The sequence below is a fragment of the Micropterus salmoides genome, unplaced genomic scaffold, assembly GCF_014851395.1.
Source record: "Micropterus salmoides isolate LMB-PRFRI ecotype aquatic unplaced genomic scaffold, ASM1485139v1 Ms_hic_scaffold_912, whole genome shotgun sequence".
NCBI lineage: Eukaryota > Metazoa > Chordata > Actinopteri > Centrarchiformes > Centrarchidae > Micropterus > Micropterus salmoides.
Window position 1 is genome coordinate 17,501 of NW_024044696.1, and position 10,195 is coordinate 27,695.

General features: G+C 39.9%; 1 protein-coding gene across 2 annotated transcripts in view; it reads right to left on the reverse strand.

Annotated features, from left to right (window-relative positions):
- The window catches only part of LOC119896304 (receptor-type tyrosine-protein phosphatase-like N), a 19,084-nt gene extending 10,144 nt beyond the window's left edge, over positions 1-8,940 (reverse strand). Inside the window, exons 1-9 of one of the 2 annotated variants that reach the window (XM_038709750.1) lie at positions 8,800-8,939; positions 8,575-8,639; positions 5,360-5,569; positions 3,701-4,057; positions 2,633-2,780; positions 2,272-2,345; positions 1,319-1,396; positions 1,101-1,220; positions 845-1,011 (exon numbers count right to left, since the gene is read on the reverse strand). In XM_038709750.1, the coding sequence (XP_038565678.1) occupies positions 845-1,011; positions 1,101-1,220; positions 1,319-1,396; positions 2,272-2,345; positions 2,633-2,780; positions 3,701-4,057; positions 5,360-5,491 (1,076 nt within the window). In that variant the 5' untranslated portion in view covers positions 5,492-5,569; positions 8,575-8,639; positions 8,800-8,939. Of the gene's footprint in view, positions 1-844; positions 1,012-1,100; positions 1,221-1,318; positions 1,397-2,271; positions 2,346-2,632; positions 2,781-3,700; positions 4,058-5,359; positions 5,570-8,574; positions 8,640-8,799 lie in introns of both variants that reach the window. The other variant, XM_038709751.1, reaches the window with a different exon arrangement.
- Positions 8,941-10,195: the final 1,255 nt, after the last annotated feature.

Here is a 10,195-nt window from a genome sequence, read left to right on the forward strand (position 1 = left end):
GCTCTGGCGCAAATGCATGACACAGGAAGTTTGGAGGACATGCACGAGAAAGATACACTAGCTTGTGTTTTCTATCTTTAAGAGTACTTTACTCTTAAAATTGAACTACCGGCGACCTTTCAGATCAGTGTGATATCTTAGCTCGGCCCAGAATAGAAATAGCATTTAGTTATTATTCATTTATTTAATTTATAAGTCTTATTTTCTAAAAGTCAGTGCAGTAAGATTATTTCAACCTGCAGGTACAAACACTCGCTTTCAGAAAAGTCTTGAAATAAGTTGATTTCTGAAGCCAACAGGTTGAAAAATTCTTACTGCACAAAGCCTAATTAAAAAAAAAAAAGAAATAAGGTTTTTAGCACTTTAGGTTTGATAGGAAGTATTAAGGCCTCTCCTACTTAAACAAATACACTAATCTTAGTTTGAATCTTCCGACTTTTGAGGGTTTAAGAGTCATGATGCTAAAACTACATGCTGTGCAGAACTTCAGCTCAAAATCTAAAATTTGCTGGGAAACATTTGACCTTTTATCATGACTGACAGCGTATCGTATGGACGTTTGGTCAAGACCAATCTCATTTCCCATATCCCATTTTTGGATGTGTAGGGCTTATCTTCTTTATATCCTACACCTGCTTTTAGCTTTCATGAATGACGCTAAAGGGCTTCCCAGAGGTCTTTTCCGTGCGTCCATATGTGACCCAGGCTAATCAGCTGTCAGTGTCTTAATTTATTGATATTACGATGCATAAACACCTCAGTAATGCAGCTAAATTTTACACTGTTTAATAACGTTGTCTCTCCGTTTAGTGTCAAAGTGTGGATAAACAGGTAGCGTCAGTACCTGCGGAAGTCCAGCAGGGGGCGTGTGGAGGTGGGGATGCCCTGTGCCGGCCAGCTGAGGAAGTGGAACTGCGTGAGTGTCCTGGTCTCCTGCGTCTGCACGTTCTTCAGGTAGAAGCTCCGCACCAGGAAGTCGTTGCACCAGATGTGCTCCGACACCAAGTTGACCTGCAGAGCAGTAAAAAATGACAGCTGCTGAAAACTGATCGGAAACGTCCTCCCTGGCTCGCTCTCTCCCACTCTGACACTGTCCTCACCTCATAGATGTGGTAGAGGGACGAGCCCTCATCAGGCCAGTAGCGGTCACACTGCTTGTCTCCGTCCTCCACCAGGGCCGTCATCATCACAATCACGGTGCAGCCGTTCTCCCACACCATCTGCACAACAATAACTGGAATTCACCCCTCCATGTACGCAGTAGCACTACTTTATTTATCTGCACAAACTAGAAGGTTTAATTCTGCGTCTCACTGACCTGCCAGAAGTCAGAGATGGTGTGTGACAGGGGGCCCTGGGTGGCGATGTAGGCAGGCATCCGGGGGTCGTGCTCAATCTGAAGGGGGGCGGGGGGATGAAAGGTTATACAGGGTCAAAGGTCGCCTCGGGGCTGAGCACAAATTGTCAGATACCAGAGAAACCAGCTAAGATGGTGGCAGCGACTGCATTCTTTCTGCTTTCAGTGCGTTTACCAGGAGCATCAGATTGTTTGGAGACATATTGAGGCTAAATTAATCTTTTAAATGGAATAAGAGAAGATTGACCTGGCTAAAGATGCTGTGGTGCTAATGCATGACACAGGAAGTGTGGAGGACATGCACGAGAAAGATACTCTAGCTCTTTAAATTGAACTGGTGTCCTTTCAGATCAGTGTGATATCTTATCTCGGCCCAGAAAAGAAATAACATTTATTTCACTGCAGAAAACACCTTATTTTGTCTGGGATTAGAGTCCTAATAGTCTTATTTTCTTAAAGTCAGTGCAGTAAGAATATTTCAACCTGCAGGTACAGGTTTCTGTTGTCAACAGGTTGATATATTTTTACTGTTTAAATATTAAGGCCTCCTACAAAAACAAAAACACTAATCTTGGTTTTCAGGTTTTGAGAGTCATGATACTAAAACTTAATGCTGTGCAGAACTTCAGCTCATAATCCATAATTTACTGGGAAACATTTGACCCTTTCTCATCACCGGCAGTGTCTCGTTTCAAACGTTACTTGGTGGATCAGGTTATTTTATTTTGTGGGAGGCATACTGATCTCTGATTGACTGATTGGGAGTGGATGGATGACGAGATAAACTCACCAAACAAAAACAAGAAGGGCTTTAATTCCCCTCCCGCGGATCACGTTTCTTCAACAACAGCGGGTCAAACATGAGCTCTCCCAGAGGAATAATGTGGTTACCATGGTGACCACCACAGACTTACTATGGTGCTGGCGTTGATGTAGTCAGAGCGTGACGGGTTGACCTCCGCCTTCAGCTTCACCCTCGAGTGGTCATCTGAAGGACAACAGTGACATTTAACTCCTTTATTTATTTAACATGCCCCCTTTTATTTTCCCTCAAGAAGCTTTAAGGTCGTTAAAATCATCCTATTCCAGCCCGTCTGACTTCATAACACATAAATTTGTGCTTCATTGATATTCTAGATGTCTCGTGCATCATTTTAGACACATTTCTCCCTAAAGTCGGCCCTGAAAATCTGGGATCTGACGTGTGACATGCTGTTAAAAGGTTTTAAATCAATCATCGGTGGGACTGGAAGCGAAGCAGCTGTTGGGACTCACAGGGCACGGAGTCGGGGCAGCGGTTCTTCTTGGCGTTGGCGTCGCTCTGAGCCACAGAGACGGCGCTGGGCTCGGCCTGGTAGGAGCACAGAGCCTCCCACTCCTTCATCAGACGGTCCTTGTTCCTCAGGTGGTCCTCCATGTAGGCCTGAGGGGTGTTAGCAAGCCACTGCTGCTGTAAAAATATTCCTAAGACTGCTGTTTGTAATACAAATGAATACAAACTATCTATTTGTTGAGCACTTTGTAAACTTGTTAAAAACTTATATATATTGTATAAAGTTCTTTCTTTCTAAAGTTCCTCTCCTGCTGCACATTTCTCAGCAGGTAAAAGGTGTTTGAAACTTAAACTACATTAGACTTTCTTTTGAAAGTCAGAACAACAACAAAAGAAAAGAAACAAAACATTTTAACATTTTCAATATTCATATAAATATTTTGTCCATCTTTGAAGGTCAATTTCTCATGAATTCCCCTTAAACATTTTAAAGCCAATTATCTGTCCAGTCTCCCAAAACTGAAAGTAAAATCGACTTTTAAATCAGACTTTAGAAATTTGAACTACTTGCTGATTTGAGCTTGTTTGTAAAAGTAGAAAAGGACATTTTCATGGTAATTTTTCATGTTTGACTTTGATAGATTGAACACACTACTGTTTCCAAGGTCAAGAATGAACTTTAAAACACGGTTAATCCTTAAATTGTTTGCACTACTGCATGAATAAATGAGCAGTCCGGGTGAACTGGTCCTAAATATTTTCTTAAGGAATCCAGTTAGCGTTGATTTAGTGATTTGCAGCTCAAAAGAGGTAAAACATAATAAAACTCTGCTTGAATTTGGTTGAAATAGTGAATGTGTTTGTAAATGTGTTGTTACAGGCTGCGTATGTCTTCAGTATTTACTGTGGAGGTACAATTATTTAGTAATTCAACAGAAAAACTAAATTTAAATTTGTGTTTGTGAAATAGTTTTTCAGCCTTCTATCCTCCGGACATCTTTAGACCTGAAACATCAGTCAGCGCCTCCTCAGAGTGATCACATGACAAACACACGCTGCGTGGCACTGACCAGTATCATGTGACCGGTGGAGATGTCCATGTTGGCCTGCGCCGGCTCCTCGCACCATGACGGCGTGCTGCTGTGGGAGCTCGGACTGGGCTGGGCTCCGTCGCTGAACTGGGACGACACGCTGCTCACCCTCGAGTCTGCACCTCCTCCTCCCGCTGCTCCTGCTCCTCCTCCCCCGACACCAGCACCCCCTCCTCCTCCACCACCACCACCTCCACCTCCTCCTCCTCCTCCTCCTCCTCCTCCTCCTCCTCCTCCTCCTCCTCCTCCTCCGCTCGCACCTCCCACGGCGCCGAGGGCAGCGGCTTCCATGCGTCCGAAGGCTCCTTTGGAGGCCATGTGCTGGCGACACAGGTCCTGGTGAGCCAGTTATGTATGTATCGTGTTGTTACACTGCTTTATTTAGTTTCTGGGTTTTTCACAGAGCTTTTTATATGTTTTATTACTTATTTAATGTCTTTTGTTGTGTTTATTTTAATAACATTATTTTAAATATTGCGTTTTTATAATGTTCTTTAAACCTGCACAGACTCATTTTAAAGCTATTTGGGAGCATTTCCACAAGCTGACACATTATCACCTTATAACATTCATATTAGCAGTAGTTTGGAGTTGTTTCTGTGTCTACCTCATGAATGCAATATAATAATAATATAATAATATCTTATTATTTTTGATCTCTACCACCTCCTGAGGTAAATATCTGGCTCTTCAGCTGCTAAATGCTCCACTATGTTCACCAACTAGTCTCTGATATATGTCAGCTTTGCAGTGTGTCATCTATGTTACTTCCGCACACACATTATATTTTAGGCATTGTAACAAACGAAAAGTCAAATAAATAAAATTTATAACGCCTAACCCTGCAGAGACGTTCACTGTATTTAGTTAATCTCCAATCTGACAGCTCTTAAAGGTTCAGTGTGTACGTTTTAGCGACATCTAGAGGTGAGGGTTATGAACTGCAACCAGTGGCCCACGGTGCATTCACGTGCTCCTCAGATGGTCCCATTTCCCGAGTTGTGAAGTCGTTCTTCAGACTTCAGGGTGTGTTCAAGTGCTCTTAAGTCTGAATGTGGAATCAACATGGACGCCACTGCAAAGATGTGTTGGATTAGCATTATCAGAGCGTTTAAACAACACGCAGGCATCTACAATGTCTTATTTCATTTTAATTTCTAAATCCAACAACAAAAAGGCTGTGAAAACTGTCGTGGTCCTCTTTTAATATCTTTATATAATAGAGAGAACCTCTGGCAAAGCCTTCTTAGATATTTATATACTGCTCTGTCGTCTCTAATAAACCAGACGACGACGACTACTAGTACTAACACTTCTTTTTCTTCGTACGTATTCAACGCTCCGTTTGGGCTACTTGTGGGCCACAACATGTGGACTTCCATGTAAGAGGACGTATGTGGATACAAATGTCTCATTCTAAGGTAATAAAAACTTAACGGTTCATCAAGTCTTTATACACCTCTGAAAACATAGTTATGGATTTTATATTGCATTTCTGTTAACGGATGCTCCTAAATATTACACACTGGACCTTTAAACCCCATGATCGTGTATTACATGTAGTAAATGATTACTTGTCCTTTATTGTTTGATTTAAATGTGCTTTTTAAGAGCTGTAACTTCTCTCTCTCTCCTCACCTGGTACTCCTGGTGGCTGAAGCTGCCCCCCTCTGGTCCCAGACCCAGCTTCTTCGCTGCCAGCCGGTGGGCGTGGTGGCGCAGGCAGGCGATGGTCATGGCCGCCACCAGGATGCCGCCAATGCAGGCCATGGCCACCAGCGTGGAGAACACCACGCGGGAGCCGGGCTGGACTCGGGTCGCCACGGGCAGCGCTTTCCCATCATTCCTCTGTGGAGCAGGAAAGAAAATGAATCTGCTTTCTGTGCACCCAGTTAGCTAACGAGGTGGACAGCTGAATAAAAGAAAGTGTGAGCAGGAGGAGGAGGAGGTGTTTCTTCTTTAATGTCTTCCCATCCATCTCAGCGGGAACCTGGGACAAAAATGTGCCTCAGTGCTGCAACATGCAGGACTACAGTGTGTGTGTGGGTCTTTTTTTTTTAGGTTAAACCACCTTCATTAGGATTTAGAGCAGCTGTTGAGGTTAAAAAATGATTTCTTGCATTAAGGTTTGCTTCATTCGTGACTTTTTTGTTTATTCTATTTTATTTCTTTATTTGTAAATAGAAATGTATGGTTGTATATGTACTGTAGCTACGTAGTTATTTATTTAGCATGTAAAAGTTACGTATTTGATAAATTTACATCATAACAGCACACATGGTTTTGTTCATGTTTTGCACGTGAAAACAACAATGTCACATATAGGCTAATATCCTCTGTGAAACACATTTCGCATGTTATAAATGTCAATGTGGTTTCTCACTATTTCACCTGTGGGGTTTTTTTGTAAGACCTGGGCTGTGGTCTTTTTTTTTGTTTAGGAAGGTTCCTAACTGAGTGAAATGATCGGTATCAGGTGGCAGCTGTGATAAGAGCTGGTCGAGTTCTCTAAATGCTAAGGAGACGGGCTTCAGTGCTTCCAGGCGATGGCTGATCGGTGTATCTTCCTTGTGTTGCAAATAAAGATGTTATTTTTTAAAGTCTAGTGTAAGTACAGTCAGATTCTCCCATGATTTCTCCTCCACATATTTCCTTAACCTCTTGAAGATCAAGGAACAGCGAAAGCAGTCTCCCCCCTCTTGCCTACCTTACTTTCGTCTTCCCTCCTCTCCTTCCCTCCTCTCCTCCATCCTTTTATCTTCTTTGTTCCCCTTGTCACTCCCCGACTGTCTCTCCCCCTCCTTTTCATCATCCTTTTTCCTTTCTTCCTCCCTCCATTCTCTTTTCTTCCCCTCCCTCTTTCCCCCTGGATGAATTGTCTCTCTTGACCTTCCTGACCTCCTCCTTCCTTCCTCCCTGTGGGCCTCAGGAATGTGAGGCGCTCTCTCTCTCTCAGTGTGTGTGTGTGTGGTGTCTGAAACACATTAAAGTTTGAGCTCAGGGGGGTAGAAAGGCTACTTCACCTGCTATTATGAAGGGGCCCCAGTGGGCTTCAGTGTGTGAAACAGAAGAGAAAAAAAGAAAATGGATGACCGGCTACATGTGGCTGGAGGACACAAGTGGATTTAAAGAGGTTCACTGCTTTAGGCTTTTTAGAAGAACCTCTTCTCCTTACTTTAATTCGTGGTACTACAAGCCGCATCGCTGCTTATAATGCAAGAATAAATCATTTAAAGAGGCCGCACAACAGCTGAAAAGTTCCTTAAGCATGTCAGAAAAAGTTGTCAGACAACAGACAAGAGTTGCAGAAACCTTACGATATAAAGTATTCATGCTTCTGTGCTCAGGTAATACACGGAAAAATACAGTAAAACTGCAGTAAAACTCACTCACAGCTACACGTGCATTACAATTCAATATATATAATAGCATTACAGGCCTACAGATATGATGATAAAATATAACATTAATCAGGGAAATACTTCATTGTACTATAAGACATATATTTTAGAAATATTAAACAAATACATTAAGTGGTATAAAGAACACAAATGTCACTTTAAACTGACTGTAGAGATGATACATCCTTATACTGTAGGAATATTACAGGGGCATTATATACGTAATATAATAAGTGACATAAATGAGTTTAAGTACAAAAATATTACATGATAAAACATCTTATTAACTGGCCAATGAGTACACAAGGGAATATATTGTTATTAAGATTATGATCCAGACCATAGATAATAAAAAGTACATTAATGTCACTATAAACATGTTATTAAGTGTTCAGACACCCTGATAGTGCTGCAACATTATATAGAGATGAAGAATTGAAAGTGCATATAGATCTCTATCAACATGTTATTAAATCATCTTTATAAGGCTACTGTGTGACACACGTGATCAATGAGCATAAAGTGTTCACTCAACTTTACTGCTCGATAGATAAACTACTTTAACAATAATAATAATAAAGTGTTAATGAGCTGATTTTTCTGTTTTCACTCACCAAACACACGATGCGGAGCAACTTTCCTGACGTCCTGCTAAACTCACATGGGGCTCCGGAAAAATCAAGACTGTCAAGTTAAAATAAATTCAAACCAACTGGACTTCCAGGACTGACTTTCAAAATAAAAGTGTGTTAAAAAAAACTGCTCTGAAGTTTTTTGAAAGATGCTTTTCCAGATTATCATCTTTTTCAAAAATGATGGAGAGTAAATTAGTACATTTACTCAAGTACAGTTTTGAAGTACCTGTACTTTAATTGAGTTTTTCCACTTTATACTTTTACTCCACTACATTTTAGAGGCACATATTATACTCCACTTTGTTTATTTGGTAACTTGAGTATTTCTACACTACTTTTACATTGTAGCTTATACTGAGATATAAGTACTTCTACCACCACTGACATAGTAATAGTAGCAGCAGGGGTAGCCACTTCTACTACTAACTACTACTATAATTACAATCCAATAGTATAATATATATTATTCTAAAAATGGGCCATCCTGCATCTTTGAGTACTTTTACTTTTGAATGCAGGAATTGTGCTTAAGTATTTCTATACTGTGGTAGACTTTTGCTACTTTTACCAGCTACATCAATATTACAATACTACTACTACTACTACTACACACACACACAAAGAGAGTAGAGTCTGCGCCCTCATTTCCTCCTCTCTAACCTTCATCCCTCCGCTCATCCCGTCACAACTGGATCTAATTTGGTCTTTATCCCTCACTGCTCCTGCAGCTTTCACGCTAAACCCTCTCTGCTGCCTTTCTCCTTCTCTCACTTCTTCTTCCTTGCACGCCTCAGGTATCAAACACAAGCGCACCCACCTCTCCGACACCGCCCTGCAGCACCTTCAGGCCCGTCTCAGACTCCAGAAAGTTCTTCTCTGCAACTGCAAAAATAAAACATTGAAAAACACACTGACACGTGCATATTTCAGCTCCCAAACCTGGAGTACTTGAAGGACTATGTGTGGGTAGTATTTGAAGTATTGTGTTCCTGCTGTGTCTGTTTTTTAACTGTTGAAATCGATAAACCACCAGGTGACGTACCCGCCTTCTCTGCCACATCTCCAGCCGTCAGGTTCTTGGAGTTCGGTCTGATCCTGAAGGTGATCGCAGGTCCGACCACGCTGCAGGAAACACAAGAGCAGATCCAAAGCCGAACTCAGTACTCAAGTAGTGTACTTAAGTACACATCTGAGGTACTTGTACTTTACTTGAGCATATTCTTTCATGCCACTTTGTACTTCTACTCTAAACTGTCAATATTGTTCTTTTTCTATTTAGTTTACAGCTTTTGTTATTAGCTTAACAAATGAAGCCATTTTTAATATAAATATAAATATATGTACATCCAAACATATGAAGAGCTTTTAATATGTGGCGCTTTCTTTTGGATTAAACTACACATGCAGCTGAAACGATTAGTCGATTGACAGAAAATTAATTGGCATCCAGCTTCTCAAATGTTTGCTGTAAATTATTTAAATTTATCTTAATAGTTTTTATTTTTAATTTTAAGCATTAAATACTTTAACTTGGAATACTTTAAGTCTAGTGTAAATGCTTTTACTTAAAAAAGCAATTTCAATGCAGGAGTTTCACATATTTTGGTGCATTTTGTGGTGTTAGTACTTTTACTTGAGTAAAGGATCTAAATACTTCCTCTACCTGTGGTTTTACAGAGAAAACTCTGGCTTTCTGCTTCATGTATTCAAACATATTGTGTTTTAAACTTGTTCGGCTGTGTTTTTATAACTCTGGATGAATAACTGAAATATTAAACATGAACAGTGAAGCGGAACTAGACCCAGCTTCATCAGCAGATGTTTATTCTGGTTTCTTCACTGCAAAAATCTCCACCTCATCTTAGCAACGCATTGTTTTTTCTGTAATTAAGTGGTTTCATTCCGTTTTATTGTCTTGTGACAGGTGAAAACATCTGTCAGAGCAACAACAATATTTCAGTGTTCTTACTTCAAATCAACTTGTTTCATGGATATTCTAAAGTATTTTTTATTCCTTATCTCAGGATTCAGTTTTCATTGTTTGGGACGTTTTTCATAATCTTTTATTCTTGGTGTGTTCTGTAATTTAGGATTATTGTTTACATTTTTAGCTTCACAATGATCTTCTTTTTTTTTTTTACGTCTGAATTTAATGGAAATTGATTGCAGTTAATTGTAATTTACGTCGGCTCCATAAAGACTATTATTAATCACATCAAGTTATTTATTCACTTCTTGTTTTTCATATTTTTTCTTTTCTTTTTGGCAGTTTTTGTATGATTATATTATATACATTAACATAATATTATGTTTTTACCAACGTAATTACATATTATTATTATATAATAAAAGAACACAATGATATAATAATATAAAATAAAATAATATATTGATATAATAATCTAATATAAAATAACTTAATGATATAATAGAATTAA